The 20589-nt window shown below is 41.5% G+C and overlaps 1 protein-coding gene across 3 annotated transcripts in view; it reads right to left on the bottom strand.

Annotated features, from left to right (window-relative positions):
- Positions 1–20589, bottom strand: part of NRAP (nebulin-related anchoring protein) — a 78295-nt gene that overhangs the window by 44928 nt on the left and 12778 nt on the right. For 2 of the 3 annotated variants that reach the window (XM_011967515.1, XM_011967514.1), the window contains exons 8-18: positions 19786–19893; positions 19386–19490; positions 16038–16142; positions 14929–15045; positions 12056–12160; positions 10482–10589; positions 9281–9385; positions 3166–3264; positions 2136–2240; positions 689–796; positions 341–442 (exon numbers count right to left, since the gene is read on the bottom strand). In XM_011967515.1, the coding sequence (XP_011822905.1) occupies positions 341–442; positions 689–796; positions 2136–2240; positions 3166–3264; positions 9281–9385; positions 10482–10589; positions 12056–12160; positions 14929–15045; positions 16038–16142; positions 19386–19490; positions 19786–19893 (1167 nt within the window). The remainder of the gene's footprint in view (positions 1–340; positions 443–688; positions 797–2135; positions 2241–3165; positions 3265–9280; positions 9386–10481; positions 10590–12055; positions 12161–14928; positions 15046–16037; positions 16143–19385; positions 19491–19785; positions 19894–20589) is intronic. The other variant, XM_011967517.1, reaches the window with a different exon arrangement.

The following is a 20589-nucleotide window of genomic DNA, read 5'->3' as shown; positions in this document are numbered from 1 at the left end:
GTGCTGCTCATTCTTATAGCCCCAGGGTCTCACACAGTGTCTTGCCCATAGTAGTCACTTGGCAAACATTTGTGACATGAATAAATGCAACTGAACACCTTTGTACCTTGATCAGCAGATGCTGTCACCCTTAGGGCCACCCTCCTCAATCATTTAAAGAAAACAGTATGCTTTGGCAAAATAAATAAACCAAACAATCTTCTTACATAAGCCAGGAAAGAAAAGAGTTGCAGGTAGAAGTCAATAAAAAGGTAACAGTCCCAGGTGAAGGAGGCCCAAGAAAAACTTTTAAAATAACACAACTGTAAGTGAGGGGTTGGGGATTAGAAAAAGAGTTTACCTCACTGCTCATCTTAGCAATCTGCAGGGAGTGTAGAAGCCTAGAGTCGGCTGTACCCGTGGCTTTGCCTTTTGTCTTTTCATATTCTTCTTTATATTTAATCTTGAGAGAAAGAAGAAGGTCTACTGTGAGTGAGAGAGAAGCTTTGCCATCTATGGGGCTCTGGTTTTAACAAGTGCAAGGGGAACAATTCTGAAAAAACACCTCCCAATCTTTCACAAATCCAGAAAAAGATTAAAGTATTGCGATGTTTACAATGTTAAGAGTCATTATTTTTTTTGGCAGGACCACTGACATTTTATTGGAACCATTTCTTATGCATTCTTGAATTAATGAGAGGAAACCTACATTGCTAGCAAGCTCCCCAGAGGCTTTGGCGGCCAGCAGAGACATGGCATCCAGCTTCATCTCAAATCCTTTCCCCTTTGTCTTCTCCCAGCCTTCTCTATACTTAACCTGACAAACAAAACCACAAGTGAATAGGAGTTGCTACCCATATTCCTGCCAAACGTCAAAGATATTTTTTTAAAGCAAAGTTGGTTTTTTCCTCTATTTACAGACCAGAGTCTCGGCTGTTGTTATCAAAATGATAACGGTAATTATTAACACAGTTAATTGATTCCTTCGTTGTAGAGCTGTGCAAGCCAGTGATAATGGAACAGGACAAAGAAAAGACCCATGTATTGCTCCTTGCTCTGTTGTTTTCTGATCATGTGACCTTGGCCAATGACCTCTTGGGGCCTCAGTCTCCTATTTGCAAAGAGCGTATCACAGTCTCTTTCTCAGGATTGCTGTGAGAATAAATTGGATAGAGTATATGTAAAGAGATCTTAAAGTGGTGAAGTGTAACATAAATGGGGGGTGTTGACACTGCCCTGGCAATAATAACTACTGTTTATTGGCCTTTTCCTAAATGATTTCTACTCATTAACCGCAAATCTTCACATTAGGCCTGTGAGGCTCAGTGAGATTAAAGAGCTCACCTATGGTTACATAAATTTAAAAAATGGCAGTGCCAACATCTGAACCTAGGTCTCTCCGACACCAAAGCCCATGCCACTAACTGTGCCCCTACAATACCTGCTGGGACTTATGATAATTCCACATATACAGTGCCTGCCCCAGGGTAGAACAGGCACTTAAACAATGTTAGTTGCTTTTATTTTCTTCTCCTGCCCCCAAAACTCCATCTAGAATGAGAAGCCAAATCATAGCCTACTTGTGACTCCAGGGAGAATCTGATGATGCAGATTGATCTTCTTAAAACCTAAAATTCCATATTGGCTGACACAGTGAAACCCCGTCTCTACTAAAAATACAAAAAATTAGCCAGGAGTGGTGGCGGGCGCCTGTAGTCCCAGCTACTTGGGAGGCTGAGGCAAGAGAATGGCGTGAACCTGGGAGGTGAAGCTTGCAGTGAGCCGAGATCGCGCCACTGCCCTCCAGCCTGGGTGACAGAGCGAGACTCCGTCTCAAAAAAAAAAACTTAAAATTCTTCCACACAGCAAATCACCAATTCACCAGGGTGATGAGGATGAGGATGTAGGGGGGTGTGTGTGTTCACACATAGATTGTACACATGCTCATATAATGGGACTAAATGGCTATGACCAATTTATCACTAGTAAACTACCACATGCCATGACACAGCAAAATTCAAAGTTACAATTTGATGGATGCCTCTGAAGAGCCTTTCTCAGGGATAGACACTTCCCACTTGCTGGACCATCCCAGTATCTTCGTTTTTCACATCGCTCCATAACCCCTCCACCTTCTCCCCACATTGCTGTCTTACCTCACTGAAGAGTTTGGCATTGGTTTTGGCCTTCACCAGCTGAGGAACATCCTGGGGCAATGTGTAATTCAACTTATTTTTCTCATAGTCAGCACGGTAATTCACCTGTTGGATTTAAAATAAATCTGTAGGGCTTTTATATGGGCAGAAAGAGAACCTTAGGGACCCATAGCTCTTTCCCCCTTAGACCCATAGCTGAGAAGGAGTTTCCAGAAAAGCCATTTTACCAGGCAGCCTGTACTTTTTGTGAATGTTTTAAATTAATGAACTGAAGGTGTCAAAATGAAAAGTAAAGAAACTCAAAGACGCACTCGAAGTTGTGAGTTTGCAAAAGAGTTCCCTATGACTGCTTCACCAACTCCCCTTACACGCACTTGAGAATATTGAACTTTTTAAAAAAACATTTGCTGCAGTGCTGAATATCTTGTTATATGCCGGGTAATTATCAAATGCCTGCCCGCAATGACAAAAAGCCATCTTAAATCACACACACAAAAGAGAGCCAACCAGACATGTGACTCCTGTTGGATGAATACGGCATCATCTGAGAAGCAGTCTTGACCAGAAATTAAACTTAAACTTTAGATGATTGGTGATACTAAGAATTATTGTTAGATTTTTGATGTGATATGTTAAAATTATATAAATACGTTTTTTCTTTTTTACCTTTTAGAGATTCATACTGAAATATTTACAGATTACATTATACAATACTTGAAATGGGCTTCAAAATAATGTGGAAGAGGAGAATTGGACAGGTATATAGATGAAGCAGGGTGGCCATGAATCGATTGCTGTTGAAGATGGGTGACAGGTACATGGGGATTCATTATGCTATGCTCTCTACTTTTGCATGCATTCAAAATTTTCCATAATAAAAAGTTTAAAAGAAGTGGGGTCATTTTCTGGCTGTAATAAGACATGTGTCACCATTCATGAAAGTCAAATCCTTGGAGGTCAGATGTCCAGAGGCCTCAAAGCAGCAATTCCAAGACCCCCACGCCCAGCTGGGCAGGGGACGGTTACTTACATGACTCAGCTGCTGGGCATTGATTTTGGCTTGAACAATCTGTGGCGTGTCAGTCACTGAGCTGTACTTCAACTTGTCGATGCTCTGCCTATAATTGGCCTAGGTAAAAACCAGCACAAAAAGATGTCACCTGCTCTTTTCTCGAAGATTTGCTTAGCTCCCTCTCCCAAGCCCAATAAAGTGCAATTCTCAAATGACTATGTTGAAAAAGAGTCAGATATTCCAACTGGATACTGACAGACACTCCAAGCCCACTGATAGAAAAACAGTACCTTGGAGAGTGAGACACCTAACAGGCAACTCATAAAAGAGGTGAACTAAGTGGCCGGTGAACATAGAGAAAGATGCTCAGCCACACTATTAATGAGAGAAAGGCATACCAAAACCACAAGATACCCCTCCACACCACCTGAAGAGCCAAATTAAAACTGCTGATAATACAAAGTGCTGGCTAAGGATGAGGACTTATGAAAACTCTCACAACAGTGCTAGTAGAAGTGCAGATTGGTACAACCACTTTGGAAAACAGTATGGCATCTGGGCACACACATATCCTATGTCCCAATAATTCTGTGCCTGGGGCTCATTCCCAATGAAAATAGATGCCTGAGGTCATTTTATAAATAATTCCAGCCATATATCTACACATAGTATACTTTTCTGTATACATCTTATACTTCACCAAGAAAGAAGTGTCAAAAGAAAAAAAAAAAGTAAAATGAAAGAGGAACAAAAAGTCCAACCAAGTTATACATGCATCTTTAAGTGGGAGGCAATGGAGTATCAGTGACTCCTTGTAGGTGGCCCTAACATGTCCCCACCCTGTACACCAGCCCCTGCCTGGCCCTCACCTCCACCTTGCCAGAGTTCCCAAGGAAATTGCCCTGAGCTTAGCACTTTCATAGAAGATGTAGGTTCAAAAGAGGAGGAGTCAGAATCCCCAGTGCAGTTGGATGAATTGACTGCCTGGTTCCCACCTCAAGACATCAAGGACTAGTGAATTTTCCCCTTTGAAAATACAAATTGCCCTTTCAAGTATTAAGAATTATTAGCCATTTGCCCACAGGAATATATGCATCCAATCATCTTATTTTTCTCCAAACACACCTGACCAAGATCCACTGCAGAGTGAATGGGAGCTTGGGCAGGGAAGTAAAGGAACAGGTTTGAGGCTAGATAGTAGGCGATAAGCGGTGAGGGGCTAAGGTGAGCTGAGTGAGAGCCCCAGAAACCTATGCAGGTAGAAGTAGAGCTAGGATACAGAAAAGAGGGAGAGGTTGTGGGTAGCAAATAACCTCTTTCACAATTTATTTTTATTTATTTATTATTTTGAGACAGAGTCTCACTATGTCACCTAGGTGGGAGTGCAGTGGCACAATCTCGGCTCACTGCAACCTCCTCCTCCTGGGTTCAGGAGATTCTCGTGCCTCAGCCTCCCTGGTAGCTGGGACTACAGGTATGTGCTACTATGCCTGGCTAATTTTTGCATTTTTATTAGAGACAGGGTTCCCCCATGTTGGCCAGGCTGGTCTGGAACTCTTGGCCTCAAGGGATCCTCTCGCCTCAGCCTCCCAAAGTGCTGGGATTATAGGCATGAGCCACCACACCTGGCCTTCTTTTAGAATTTAATCAAGGTTATCTGAAATCCAGGTAAAAGAGGAAGAAGTAAACTCATCCCTAACCCTGCTCTCCTTCCCTTAGGCTCACATGGTTCCTTTCATTCATCCACTTGCCCATCCATTTACTTTTTCAACAAACTGTTGTGGGGTTCCTACTCTGCAGAGTGAGCAAACTCAGACATTCCCTGCCCACACAGATATCTCAGATGGGTCCTCACTCCCAGGATCACAAACTCACCCAGTGCCTCTGGACATCTGAATCTGTGTGCCCACGGGCTCCAGATTGGGCCTGCTTGCCAGCTGAGCTCCCCTGGCTTGGCTCAAAGTGACAGGATCACCATTGAACACCTCATTCGCAGCCTTCATGTCTCTCTTTTCTTGCCCAAGGCCAAAGGCCCCTCCCAGAATCCCACACAGTGTGGCAAATTCTTCAGACCTGGGTTTTGCCTGAGAACAGCACCCCTTTTCTGCATCACCACTATCTACTGATATCTCTGCCTGTACCTCACCTATGGCCTTGGCCAGCTTCCTCTGGCAGCTGGCTCTGCCCTCCCCAGGGGCCCACACCTTGGCCACTCTTGTACTGTTCTATCAACTCCTGTCTGTCTAGACTATAGGCTGATGTCTTTGCTTTTCTGTCTTCCTCCTGTCTGCTGCTACCTCCTATGGCCACTTCCCTGAGATGACAGCCCACCTCAGGGAGTCTTTGCAGCCCAAAAGTCACAAATGTCTCTAGGAGCCAGATAGACCACTAGCTGGGTACAAGCCCAATGCTTGGCCTTACTGTTGCAGAAGTAAGGAGTCGAGAGGACTATGGCTGAGGGAGGCAGCTGCTGCCCAGCTCTAGAAGATGGTTGTCATGCAACCAATAGGACACACAGAAGCTAGATTTTCCAGTTATTCCAAAGAAACCAGAAATCCATATTGTGATGCAAAATCTTGCAATTTTTAAAAGCTAACAAATAGTTCAATATTTTTTTAAATCCAGTGACCCGGGCCAGGGGCAGTGGCTCATGCCTGTAATCCCAGCACTTTGGGAGGCTGAGGCGGGAGGATTACGAGATAGGGAGTTCAAGACCAGCCTCACCAACATGGTGAAATTCTGTCTCTACTAAAAATATAAAAATTAGCTGGGCGTGGTGATTGTGCCTGTAACCCCAGCTACTTGGGAGGCTGAGGCAGGAGAATCCCTTGAACCTGGGAGGCAGAGGTCGCAGTGAGCTGAGATCACACCACTGCACTGCAGCCTGGGCAATAGAGCAAGACTTCATCTCAAAAACAAAACAAAACAAAACAAAACAAAAAAAATCCAGTGACCCAAGAGAAATAGGTCTAATAGCCACTTTGGGACCACTGGCTACTAACTTGTATACTCCGTGTCTTCCCTGGGTCTTGTACTCATTTCAACTAGCTCATCATAATTATAACTAACACATGATACTTACTATGCATGCAGCACCATTCCAGGTACATCATACATGTTAACTCATTTAATCCTTCCCACCACCCTATGGTTAGGCATTATTATTATCCCTACCTTACAGTGTGGAAACTGAGGCACAGAGACCGAAAGTGGCTTGCTCCAGGTCATCTAGGCAGTAAGTATCAGAGCTATGATTCAAATCCCAGGAGTCTGTGTCACAAGGTGGCGCTATACCTATATGCTGTAAACCTGGTTTGCCAAAACTAGTGTGCTTAGAGCTATTACTTTTATTTTACAGATGGGCAAGGGGTTCCTGTTAGCCAGAGTTAGCATTATTTAGACAGGGAAATGCATTCCAGAAACAACAAATGACTTACAAGTGAACTTCTAGAACAGGACCTAGAAATAAAGAAGTGCTCCTGACAATGGGCCATGGAGAGTTTTGTTGGATTTGAAGATTAAAAAACATCACTAGGCTTGGCGCGGTGGCTCACACCTGTAATCCCAGCACTTTGGGAGGCCAAGGCGGGCAGATCACCTGAGGTCAGGAGTTTGAGACCAGCCTAACCAACATGAAGAAACCTCATCTCTACTAAAAATACAAAATTAACCAAGCGTGGTGGCACATGCCTATAATTCCAGCTATTCAGGAGGCTGAGGCAGGAGAATTGTTTGAACCTGGGAGGCAGAGGTTCCTGTGAGCTGAGATTGCACCATTGCACTCCAGCTTGGGCAACAAGAGTGAAACTCCATCTCAAAAAAAAGAATAATAATAATAATTTTGTGCTCTTTAGTTAATGATTCAAGGAGAAAAGTTTTTGCATGTTGAGTTTTGGACATGGGGTGTGTAGAGAAAATCAGGAAATATAAAGTCATTTCAATGTCAACTATTAATTAGATTAGAGTACGGTGACTTCCTAATGCATTAATTCAGAAGGCAAAATTATCATCTCATAATAGAGTCTATTAGAATTCAGAATTATGCATGATAAAATGTCACAAAAACTATGTTTTTAAATGGCATATTCTTTCCTGATAATTCTGCATTAAGTATGTTACTGAGTACAATTACTTTACTCTGTGGGACATAATTAAAAGTCTCCATGATTAATCACATCTTTGCAACATCACAAATGCTTGGCCATTGCTTCAATCTACATTTTGAAGGGTTTCTTTTTCCTTTGCTAAAGATAGAGTCTCATTTTAATTCTATCAATGTTTATAAAACCTATCTAAAGGGAATGCTCTCAAATTAAGAACCCATGCTTGCTTATTTAATTTCATGGCTATTTCACCACCTTTAAGATGACCAGACAGAGAGACCACAATTGTTCTTGTAAATGGATTCCCCAAACTTCCTGATTACTAAAATCCCTGCATTATGGGTGATAAACTCAAATTCACATCAGAACCAGGAAGGTAAGCTAAAGGAGGTACAGCAACAGCGAGCAGCCACCATCCAGTCCCAGCCAATTGCTGCCTTGCAGGATCTGGGGCAGAATGTCTCAGAGTTTTCAAGAAAAGGTGAGCATGTTAGTTTTTGTCTGACCTCAGAAATTCCACATGTTGGTTCAATTAAAACAACAACAACAACAACAAACCCACTGTGTAGCCAAACAAAGCACTTCAGTAGCATGAATGTGCTTCATGGGCTGCCAGTTTAGAACTCACCTCTAAACTCAATTAATATTTCTAATTCAGTCTGGTTTAAGTTTGCATCAGACTTTCCTGGGTGGGCTTCCAGGTGCCTGGTTTGACTCTGAGTCTTATCTAGATAAATGTAGTAGCAGGTCATGTCATAACGGGAGTACATCTTTCATTCTTTGTGCTACTTATTAGACGTGATATCTGGAATCCTACTGCAAAAGCACATCTTCAAATTTTAATAAGGTGCCCTTGATCTGCAAGTTTCCCAGGTAATGTATACAGCCAAAAAATAAATAAATAGATAAATAAATGCAGCTTTAGTAGCGGTCAAGTTTAACTTTGTAAAATGAGTAAGTCAAGTCAATCCAACCAAACTTCCTGAGAAAAAGAGAAGCAAAGTTTAGGCCCCTGATCAATTCCTCTGCTTCCTACCTCCTGTTTTATTACACATTAGAAAAGTCCCTTTCATTCAATAAATATAATTTGCCAATGATTGCGCTTTGATGTCTGGGCACTGGGTTGGACACTGGAGATACCCAACTGAATCCTACTGCCCCAACTCTGAGCAAGAGAGAGAGAGAGATTCAAAGACTTATCTACCAATAGCAAAACCTCAATCAACTTCTAAACTTGTACTGATCCCAAAAGAAAGTAAAGGAAAGTAGCACTTGACATTCATAAATACACGTTGAATTATTTGTTCAATTATTGATTGATTGATTGGAGATAACTTTCACTGGCAACCACAATACAACCTTACTTATAAGCCCCCTGAAGTACTTTTTAAGTTAGTAGGTGACTTTTATCTTTTTCTTTGTACTTTTCTGTATTTTCTAAATTTTCTATAATAAACATATAGTAAAATTCTTGTAATCAGAAAACAAGAAATTTAATTAATTGTACACATTTTGCTTGGAACAAGCCAAACCATAAATAAAATCACTGCTGTAATAATTAAGGGATACATATACTTTCCCATGTGCTCCTGAGGAAAAATGGAGTCAATATTACCACTTCCTCTCAACTCATATATATACATTTTATTTTACTTCCTTCAGTCCTTAACATACTACGTGTCAAACCTTTTTTCAAAGAAAGAAAAAAGTCATCCTTGCTAAGGAACAAGCATTTGAAATGTGCCCAGCAGACAAAGCTCACTGAATTCTAAGAGGAAAAACTGAACCTCAGGTTATTTTCAAGACAAAACTAGAGTTGTCCCTAGTTCACACCGAAAATCTAAGAGTGTGCAAGCATGCATAAATGAACTTCCTAGTGGAAAATGGAAAAGGATTTCCCTTTCTTCAATCCCTTCACCCTCCTATGAACTGTTGTATCATGTTTCTTTCCATCTTGCTGCCTACACATCACTCCTCAGGAAGGAAGTGACAAGTGACGAAGCAGAAAGAGCTGTTGGAAAGGAACTCACATCTTTCAAGGGCACCAGTTTCATCGTTGTTTGATAGGAAGGCGTGAGAGTGGCTGGGTAGTTGTAGTCGACAATATCGTGTTTATAATCAGCTTTGTAGGCAACCTAAAACACGAAGAAAAGAACAAGAATGTAGAAATCAGCTTCTACTTTCTTTTGGCTTTGTTTGAATGCCATAAGAAATATTTTTTAAATACCCAGAAACAAATGAATTCAGTTTCATCACTTCCAAGGAAAATTAAGTTAGTTCATACTTTTATCTTTAATTAATCTAAACTCCTCTTAATTAATTCAAAATTAGTTAACTTCCATCTGTAGTACATTTATTTTATATTTATTATTAATTATGAAGCTGTTTGTCATTTTTGTTGAAAAGAAGCTTTTGCGGTGCTTCAGTGGCACAATTGGTTAGCGCAAGGTACTTATATGAAAAGAGGCATGTGCACATGGATAGACAATGGAAGAGCTCCTTGGCTAATCCTGAGAAAATAGATGGAAAGGTCAAGAGTCTTTAGAGTATTTAATTTTTTTTTCTAAAGATCAAATTGACATTCTTAAGCAGAGAAAATCCAACATTCGTATGTTTCAATAACGAAATCAGTTTCCTTTAAGTGTCTTTTACCTCCAAGATTTACAACCTAGCATTTGTAAACCTATAAACTGGATTGACAAAGCCAAAGAGAGATTAACAGATTATATGCTACAGGGGAAAACAAGGACCTGATCTACCCTGTTATCCCACTACCTTGACCAGTGCCAGGCCACAGCAGGTTTTCAATGAATACAACGATCAAAAAAATGAATGAAGGAACAAACCAGCTTACCAACCAACCAACTCCAAATAAATCACAAAAGCTTTGGAACCCTGGGGAATTTGGAATAAGAATCATAATTATTCATTTCTCTTTCTCTCTCAGAAATTGAAAGTGTTAACCACACTGGATTCATTATAATAGATTGAAGTACTCTTCAAATTAGAGAAATCTAAGATAAATACTTTGTAGCCTTTGAAAATTTTCAGGAATTTTACCTAGCCTTGGTTGTATCCGCTAACATTTAGAAGCTGTTTTGGGTTAGTCTTTACACAGTCTTTAAAATAGAAGATAGATTTTTTTTTTAAGGGAAATTTTAAAAGAATTGGCTGAATTCTTCATGCCCCGCCCCACCCCATCCCTACAGGCCCTTGCATAAAAGGACTCACGTTGCTTGCCAGGCTGCCAACTTTCATAGCATGCAGAGTGCGTCTGTCCATACCAACTCCTTCATAACGGCCTCTCATGTGGTTCTGGTAGTTTTCTTTATATTTATTCTACATAGAAACACAAAGTTTTCAACCAAAGTATTCCCTTCGCAAGTAGTTGAAGATAAACTACTCATCTTAATGCTTTAAATCCAAAGCATAAATGATTAAATATAAGCCATTTAAATAGCCAGTGTATCACAGAACAAAAAATAAGGCAAACTTTTTTTTTTAATAACGTAAATTTCAACCCACAAGAAGTTGGAGTAAGACAGGAAGACAAGAAAACATGGGATCTGATGAGCATAGACAGCACAAAACAGACTTGACTTTCTGTGTTCATTTTTACATTTTTAGCTTTAAATTTACCAGATTTTTCCAATGTGAAAATTTACCATGAGACGGTGTCAGGCGCTGACTATGCGGGCGTCACATGCAAAGCCTCATGCTGAGGCTGGTACAAATCACTGCATGCCATTACCTCCATTTCTAAATATATGAAGGACAAAACTTGAGCTTTGCCAAATTCTGTGATGTAAAAATTGGTCACTAGTGTGACCATGTGAAATAACAATGTTATGTGCCATGTGCCAAATGCCACTTATCAAATAAAAAGAAGACCAAAACAGGATGACGAGAGGTCATAAATAGGAAATTTGGGGTATTAAAATCACCTAACCTGGGAGGCCATTGCATTTCTAGGTACTACGAGTATTTAAACAGAACACTACTTATGACTATATATCAGACACGATTCTACTTATCTGAGTTAATCTTCACAAGTACTCTATGAGGGGGAAGGAACTATTATCATCCCCATTTTAGAGTTGGGCAGAGTGGCTCAGGGAGCTTAAACAACTGCCCAAAATTGGCCACTTCACTATTAATAACCGTGAAATCAGGTATGTTGGCTCTTAAACCACTACATTTATACAAAATAAATTCCTCACTGCACCTTACACAGTCCCTTGCAATTTTAAATTCTACTATTACGTGCAACTAAGCAAAAGTAAAACATACTATCTAGTACAGGTCTTTGATGTCCATGAAGATACATCTTCAGACCTGCTCTGAGAATCTCCAAATTTGCGAATGCCCCTCTAGTACATATCTGCTCATCTGTAAGGCAGGGAAATAACATCTGGCTCTCCAGGTGACTCTGAGGGTGAAATGAGGTGATATTAACTCAGAAGCACAAAGTCACACTGAGAGGGGATGTCACATGCTCAGCCAGGCCCCCTCACCAGCATTCATCACTAGGACCCGGGCACTGTGCTGCACACAAGGAAGCAAGGGGACGGAGAGGACAGGTCCTGCCCAGAACACTCAGGGTCAAGATCAGGGATGTGACAGAATTGAACACTATGAGGACCAATCCCAGCAGGCAATCTTAACCAAAACCCAGGCATTTATGCCTAAAAGGCCATGCTTCTCCAAGACACATAGATCCATTCCCATAGACTGTCCCTCTTAGGAGACCTAAAAACTAAGCTCACCAAAAGTGCCCAAACAAAAGCTTAGTGTTAACAACTCACATCACTGGTAAATTTTGAGATCTTGCTCACGTTCCTGAATTGAGGTGTTTCACAGTAGTTGATACTGTGACCTCTACTACTTTCCAGATCCTTCTTATACTCCACCTTGGAAATCAAAACACCAGACACACAATAGAACCAAATCCAAAGTCACTCTTGAAAAAGTCCCAGGACTTGACTAGGATATTTTTAGAAAACTTTCAACCCAAGATTTTAACATATCAAGCATAGAATATGCTAAGTTAGCAGGACATAGTTCCCTTGATAAAAACAAATCATAATAAATAGTAAATAATTGGTTTCATTCAGAAAATTAAAAGTATATAGTCGCTTTCAAGAACAAATACTGTAAGATTTCATAACTCAGAAAACGGCAAAACTGGTTTTACAACTCAGGTAGGTAGTTACTCTTGAGGGAAAATGTATTAGGGGGATAAATCATATTTCCTATAATGGAAATGTCTTAGGAGGATGTCTGGTCATGTTCTGTTTCTTGATCTGATTGCTAGTCACACAGATGTGTCCCACTTAAGGAAATCCTTCCCACTATACATTTATGATGTATGCACATCTTTATAGGTATACTTCAGTGCAATTCAACCAGGAAAGTTACTTTACAAGGAGTATAATAAATGAGACCACTCAGATGCAGAGCGTCTTGTAATTTAAAATCAGTTGGCTATTTGAGCTCTCCTGGGTGCCTGGATGTAGGATGTGAGGCTACATTAATAAAATAGCCTCCAAGTCACCTCAGGTAATTAGCATGAGGCAGTGAAGGCCAACTACCTGCAATAGATGGCTGGTTTGTCTTACTGACTAAACATAAGGACGTAAAGAAATGGAAGGTTCCCTTGCAACTTCTTTACCAAAGGAAATACCCCTCAGTTTGTTATCATATCTTACAAAACTATATGGTGGGGGTATGTCTAATTCTAATACCATAAATATATTTTTATATTCATCTGTTCAATTACAGTATATTCATATAGAAAAATACCAAAATGGGAGGTCAAGATCAGCCTGGCCAGCATGGTGAAACCCTGTCTCTACTAAAAATACAATAAGTTAGCTGGGCATGGTGGTGGGCACCTGTAATTCCAGCTACTCTAGAGACTGAGGAAGAAGAATCGCTTGACGTGGGAGGCGGAGGTTGCGGTGAGCCGAGATCGCGCCATTGCACTCCAGCCTGGGCAGCAAGAGTGAAACTCCCTCTCAAAAAAAAAAAAAAAAGGCCAAAATGTTAACGGTGTTATTCCTGGGTGGTAGAAGTGCACTCCCAGTGGTATGGATCCAGTTGTGTCTCTACCACCCAGAATTAGACACTTTACTTTTCCAGGCGTATGACAAAGTGAGAGCCTAATGGTGGAAGAGGTCCTATCTAGATCTAGTGTTCTGTGAGTGACAGCAAAAGGCCAGCAAACTTTTTCTATAAATGACCAGACAGTAAATATTTTAGGTTTGGCAGGCCACATATTCTTTGTCAATTGTTATACTCAACTCTGTCCTTGTAGCTCCAAAGCAGTCACAGATAATCAGAAACAAATGTCATGTGACTGTGTTCCAATAAAACTTTATTTAAAAAAGCAGGCTGTGGGCTGGATTTGTCACTGAGGCTGTAGTGTGATGACCTCTGGTCTAGAGCACGAGAATCATCTGGAACATTTGTTTAAAATGCAGATTCCAAAGTCTCAGCAGCCATCTATCACTTCAAAGTATCTGAGGCTTCTGATGAGGCTTAGGAAAATATCACTCCTGGTGACTCGGAGCAGCCCCAAGTTAGAGGACCACGGGTTAGCTAACAGGTTAGGGTAAAGGACTGGCTTTTAGAGGTTAGAGACGGAAAGTATTTTTGGATATTTGCATATCTGTTTGTGCGTTGCAGATAACTTGTTACGTGAGTGCTTTGAATCGCCATAATTGTTCCCGTAGCCAGAGGCTGCCAAGTCAAATGCCTTCAAGAGTCCAGATAAGAAATGCAAATGAGGGAAAATGCCATGAAGGACACACTAGGGCGTGAGAAGGATATGAGGATCTAGAGGGGATATTTCCTTGCCAAACAGTCCTCACAATAAAAACGTCTTAAGCTGTGGGTAAGCCAAACCAAACACACCCCTCTGGCAGCCAGCGTAGCATGTAAGGTAAGGGAAATTCACACGGAACACACGGCTTCTCGGAACTCAGACTTCAATAATAAGAGAATGAGAGGGGTTTGACGTTTGAAACACTCTTTCAGATGTTTGATTTGTTTTAAAAGATGGATCCTCCAGTATTCTTTCTGGCAACTAGAAGCCCGTTGCCTGGCACTTTTGAATATTGACAGCCCTGCGAGGATCTAGGCAGTAACTTCTGACCCATCAGAGAAAGATGTAATTGGTTTGATTCTAGGCTGTCTTGTAAATTGCATTTTACCACGTATCTGTTCTTGGAAACCGGTAACCAATGGGCAGAATACGTGGTGTCACCATTTTTTTTTCAAATGGAGTTTCACTTTTGTTGCCAAGGCTAGAGTGCAATGGCACTATCTCGGCTCACTGTGACCTCCGCCTCCCAAGTTCAAGCAATTCTCCTGCCTCAGCCTCCTTAGTAGCTGGGATTACAGTCATGCACCACCACGCCCAGCTAATTTGAGCTAATTTTGTATTTTTAGTAGAGACGGGGTTTCTCCATGTTGGTCAGGCTGATCTCGAACTCCCGACCTCAGGTGATCTGCCTGCCTCTGCCTCCCAAAGTGCTGGGATTACAGGCATTAGTTACCACACCTGGCTGGTGTCACACTTTTAGCCAGAGCTTTTTATTATAGGGTCACTTCATTCATTGACTGTAGGAGATAAAAAAGGTGATGCTCATGCGTGTGGCTCTTCCCCCACACTCACCTCACTCACGAGTTTGTTTACGCTCTGAGCCCGTTTGAGAACCAAGTTGTCTTGAGCTGGAAGCGAGTGATAATGTGCGGCACCTTTCATCTTATTGAAGTCCTGCCTATATTTTATCTGAAATAAAAACACACAAAACGGGGTGGAGTTGATGTTTCCATGCTCTGGGAGAGGAATTACTCCAAAGTTAAACTGGACTTAATGTCAACATTTACTTCATACAATTTTCTGAAGGAAAAAAAAATATTCACGTGGCCTTTTCTCTTCATTAAATCTATAAACTACTTTGTCCTTTTTTGTTATTAAAATTTTCCTGGCCCTTTTCACACTTTTTACACTTTATACTCTAATTCTGCATGGAAAAAAAAAAATAAAGTCTTAAAATAATCATAACAAAAGTTGTCAGTCCAAACCCATTCTGCCCTTGGTTTAAACATCATTTCCCTGCTAATGAGGGGCAGAGTAATGTCTTTTAACTTCCTTCCTCAGGGAAAGATGGTGCTGTTATGGGTCAATGGGTAATAGGTGAATAGTTCTTTGGTAAAGGAAAGGAAAGAGAGTGAAGGAAAAGGAAAGAAAAAGAAAATGGTAAGGGGTGTGAAATGAATGCTAGGTTCTGATGAGACCAAGTTACAGTTGGCATGTTAAGATCTGCAGTGAGCATGTCACTTTTCCAAGTTTAATTATAGCCTGCCTTTCAAGGACTGCCAGCAGGCTAACATTCTGCCAATAAAAATCATTTCATCACCGGGTTACACCCAGTTTGATAATCATATGACTTATTTTAATCAATTCTTCCCCTAAATTACTCAATTTCTAATTGGACCATTTGGCAAAACTCTCCTAATACCCCACTCTGGCTGGCCAGCCTCTGTACTTGCTTCAAATGGTCTCAAGCGAGCTATACTTGTTGTCCATGTGCATCTCCTTGGAAGCAGACAAATGGGGCCAAAGCAATCTTCATAAATTTGGATGGGAGTTGAGGGCTAACATTCTACTTTGGCTCAGCTGTAATAAATGTATCTGTGTGGAGGTTTCAGTAAGCACAGCCTTCAAAGTCTCACTTCTCTGCCTCTGTGGCTCTGCGGTCACAGCTACATGGTACTTACGTCACTAGCGAGTTCGTGGGCTTTCTTGGCATTCTGATATGCTGGAGTGATCATAGCCGGGAAGCTGCCCTTTCCCCTGTGCTCCTCGTACTCCTCCAGGTAACCCTGCTGGGTGGGTCAAAAACTTCAGTGAGTAATGCTTTCCTCCCCAGATGTGCGGGGTTCAGCAATGGCCACTCACAGAGCCTATTATCACAGAGGTTCATCCACCTTGGGTTCCAGTGATGTCCATGTGGTGGTTTAAACATTCCTTTTAAGATGGCAGACCCTGGAGTCAGGACCACTTACTGGTACCCAGCACACAGTCAGCACTAAATAATGGCAACTGATATAATGATGATCATCATTATTTCCACTGGATAAATCAGACACTCTACCACTCTCCCAGGCCTACATGTTATGGAATATTCATTTTTTAACTGACAACCAGGGAAGTCCTTTGTCTTCCAGCAGGTCTCAAACACTACCTTACTCATGCCCAGTGGCAGATCTATGTAGAGACCTCCGCCGGTGGTACTGTCTCCCCCGGTGGTACTGTCTCCCTCGGTGGTACTGCATCCCCTGGCAGTACTGTCTCCCCCGGTGGTACTGTCTCCCCCAGTGGTACTGTCTCCCCTGGTGGTACTATCTCCCCCGGTGGTACTGTCTCCCCTGGTGGTACTGTGGTACTGCATCCCGTGGCGGTACTGTCTCCCCCAGTGGTACTGTCTCCCCCGGTGGTACTGTCTCCCCCGGTGGTACTGTCTCCCTCGGCGGTACTGCATCCCCCGGCGGTACTGTCTCCCTCGGTGGTACTGTCTCCCCCAGTGGTACTGTCTCCCCCGGTAGTACTGCCTCCCCTGGTGCTACTGTCTCCCCTAGTGGTACCGTCTCCCCCAGTGGTACTGTATCCCCCAGTAGTACTGTCTCCTCCAGTGGTACTGTCTCCCCGAGTGGTACTGTCTCCCCCAGTGGGTGGTACTGTCTCCCCCAGTGGGTGGTACTGTCTCCCCCAGTGGTACTGCCTCCCCCAGTGGTATGTGTCATGTAACCAGAAAAGGAGTATTATATAATTTTTGTAATTTGGGAGGAAAAACTTCGAATTACCATAAGATTATCTGAAATGGGACTAACTGTATATTTCAGACTAAGGATTACAATCTTTGTCTTAATCCTTTCTTTTTTCTTCCCCACACCAACCATCTACTCCCAGAAAGGAAAACCTTCTCTTTCATGACGCTGTCATCACATGACGGATAATCCCTCCCTGGCAGCCAGATGTACTTTAAGACCCAGCTTAGAGACAACCTTCTCCTCGTAGAAGTCCCTCAGTCCTCCCTCACCCCTGGACCTGCCCAAGGCAGAGTCCTCTGTGTTTTCACTGTACTTTTCGCACAAATCTGGAACAGCCCATATGGTTCCCCCCTTAGGCTCATGACTCCATCTCTCTGTGGCCTCCTCCAAGCCAGGGGCCTGCCCAGCTCCAGCACCAGGGCTTGGACTGTGGCACACACATTTTCTAAAATAAAATAGTTGGGTCAGATTAGAAAATCCAGGCTCCCCGTTATCCAACAATGAAAACCATTTAGCCTGAGTTCTCCGTTTTGCCTGGCTGCCAGAATATTCTGGCCAAATATAATAAGTAATACGTTTTTTTTTAAAGGTTCTCAAATTCTTTGGTAATATGCTCTATGGCTTTGCCCATTCTGCTCTATAGTTCTGTGTTTGTAACTTTACTCCAGTTTCTCGCTCTGTCTCTCTCTCTCTCTGTGTGTGTGTGTGTGTGTGTGTGTGTGTGTGTGTACGTATATGTATATATGTATGTTGTAAGTGTTAATCTTTTTTCAAGACACCTAATCCTGTTGATTACATGGTATAATCCTTTTAACAAGTCTAGTTACTTGTTAAAAAGAAGAATGAATTGGTTGGCATTTAAGGCACTACAGATATTTATAGTTATCTGCCTGCTGGCTTCTCTCTTGCTCCCTCCTCCTCATGCCCTGGCGAGTCATGCTAAATCACAACAGTGAAATGCCATACTAGACTGAGTCCTCTCAACAGCTGCTGACAGTGCTATCAAGCAACACCCATTTTGATTCTTGCATTTGTTATTTTCAGGACTGAAAACTTCAATCAAAGCGTCCTACTAATCAAGAACCAGCTATGATACTAAAAAGTTACATTCCATCTGTACCTACAGTCATGTCTAGGTACACATATGAAATGATACATGTGTCTTATAGCTACTGGTAGATAGGATTGACCAAATACAGGACAAAATATTTTTTGCCAAATATAGAAGCCAGATATTTTTTTAAAAGCTGATTTTTAAAAGTTGTCCTGAGCTTTCCAAACAATATATTTAAAATACAAAACGAGTAAAACCATTTTTCACTGGTTTAAAGCACTAAAAGACTATTTAATTAACTTAGAGAATTTGATTAAATGGCCTTTTAAATTCAAAACCAAGCATTTCTGCTCTGGCAGACATTTTCAAAGGAGTCCCAACCGACCTTCAAACACATCCTAAGACTCATATGAGCATATGCCTAACTACGGCAATGTGTTTTTCTAAAGAACAGAAACAAATTCATTGTGGTCTTCTAAATCATATATGTTGTAGAGCGTGTACTTACTGCCAAATAATTCAAACAACTGTCCAATTATGAAAAAAAATCACTTGAACCCATAGAATGTATTCTTCCAATACACACTCATGTTCTTCCAATGTTCTTCACTTGCAACTGTGAACAATAATGCTTCCTTTCTACCCTACAAACCTGGCTAGTACCAGAAAAGACAGAGGGATGTGCAAAGAATAATTAGCTTGTGATTATCATCTTAATCTTTTTTTTTTTACTCCCTGTCAAGGAGTTCATCTGAGAAGTGAAATTGGAAAAAGGGTTTGCATTCTCTGACATACTGATTTATCTACCAATCTAGATAACAAATTCACTTTCTAAGAAAATGAGCCCCATTACTCAGTGAAATGCTCAATATTTTTCAAGATGCATTTTGATCTCTATGTTGCTTATGATAGAGACCAGCTAAGGTTAGCTGATCTTAGTCCTTGGGACTGTTCTTCAATGGACAGATAAGAATGCTTTCTTCTTGGCCAAGCCACATATTGGTATAAGTCATTTATTTATTTAAGAAAAGAAAGTGCCTCAATCTGTTTTCCTAAGTGGGTCAAGTTGAGCCCTATGCAATTGTTTGTCCACTACTTTCTATCTTGGAAAATCTACCTTTCATAAATAAGGTAAAGATAAACGACAGCCCCACCCCTGATTAAATGGTCATAGCTGTATCACAGCCTAGAAGGGACCAAACATGGAAAAGAGCAGGGCAGGAGATCATTTTATCACATACCTGGCCATACTGGTCTGCACATTCCCTTGTCAACATGCCCTCAGCTCCAACGGCTGGACCAGCCATTCCCCTCATTTCTTTTTGATATTTTTGATGGTACCTCACCTGTTTGAAGGCAAAGGACAAACTCGGTGAATTTGACTCCCATACACAGGAGCCAAAAGAGTAAAAGTGAATGTCTTAATGGAATATTCTTTTTCTGCTTGGTTCTAGGGAGTAGGTATGTCTCAGACATAAAAGTGCCGGGTCATTGTCATGGTAAAATTGACTTAAAACTATGAAAGAAAAGTACTCCCTGGCTTCAGGGTAAATGCAAAAGTCGACAGGAAGTTGGACTCCCCAGGCCCAGGTTCACATTCCTTTTTCTTCCTAACATGACCACATTGTCAAGGAAACTTACATCACTTGCCAGCTCATTGGCTCTTTTGGCTATCTGATAGGCGGGTGTGATCATCGCAGGGAAACTGCCTTTCCCTCTTTGTTCTTCATAGTCCTCTGTGTATCTCACCTGAAATGAAAAAAAAAAAAAAATGTGAATCACGTGCCCCAATCCCACTGTTTATCAGATGATCTTAGTGAGATGCTCTGCTAAGGGTTCCATGACATCCTGCCCAACCCCTGTCATAGCTCATATGGCATATAATTGGCTTACTGTTTGATGGGCCATGTGCATCTTATTCACCTTCTTATTCCCAGTACCCAGCACCGTGCCTGGCACATGGAGACACCCAGTGTGGAATTCAACACATGCTTGCTAAGCACCTGGTGCAGGCCAGGCACTGGGCCTGGGCAGAGGAATAAGTCTTCAGCCCCTAAGGAGTTGTCAGCCATGTTTGGGAGACACAAGAGTCTTCTCAACCCCAGATCGAGGCTAAGGCAAGAGGAAACCACGTATTAAGCAGAAGCTGGATTTCTGCTTCAATATCCCATTCAGAACAACACTAAGTTCTTGATTTTATTATGCTATGGAACATCTGGATTATGTAAATGCAAGTGGTAAAAGTTATTTAGAAATTATGTTCTCTGATTTGTAGTGGCAAGAGAGATTTCTCTCAGATTACTCAGATACATCCAATTTGGTGTTAATCCAATCTAAAGTTTTCTCTTTAAAGAAGTGTTTTTGCGAGGTCTCTGCTAACTGACTTATCAAACCCAACCATCCTTGACCTCAGGAATTTCTTCTTGTGTACCCATGCAGGACTAG

The sequence above is a fragment of the Mandrillus leucophaeus genome, unplaced genomic scaffold (genome assembly GCF_000951045.1).
Source record: "Mandrillus leucophaeus isolate KB7577 unplaced genomic scaffold, Mleu.le_1.0 Scaffold80, whole genome shotgun sequence".
NCBI classification, from domain to species: domain Eukaryota; kingdom Metazoa; phylum Chordata; class Mammalia; order Primates; family Cercopithecidae; genus Mandrillus; species Mandrillus leucophaeus.
This window is presented reverse-complemented; position numbering and strand designations above follow the sequence as displayed.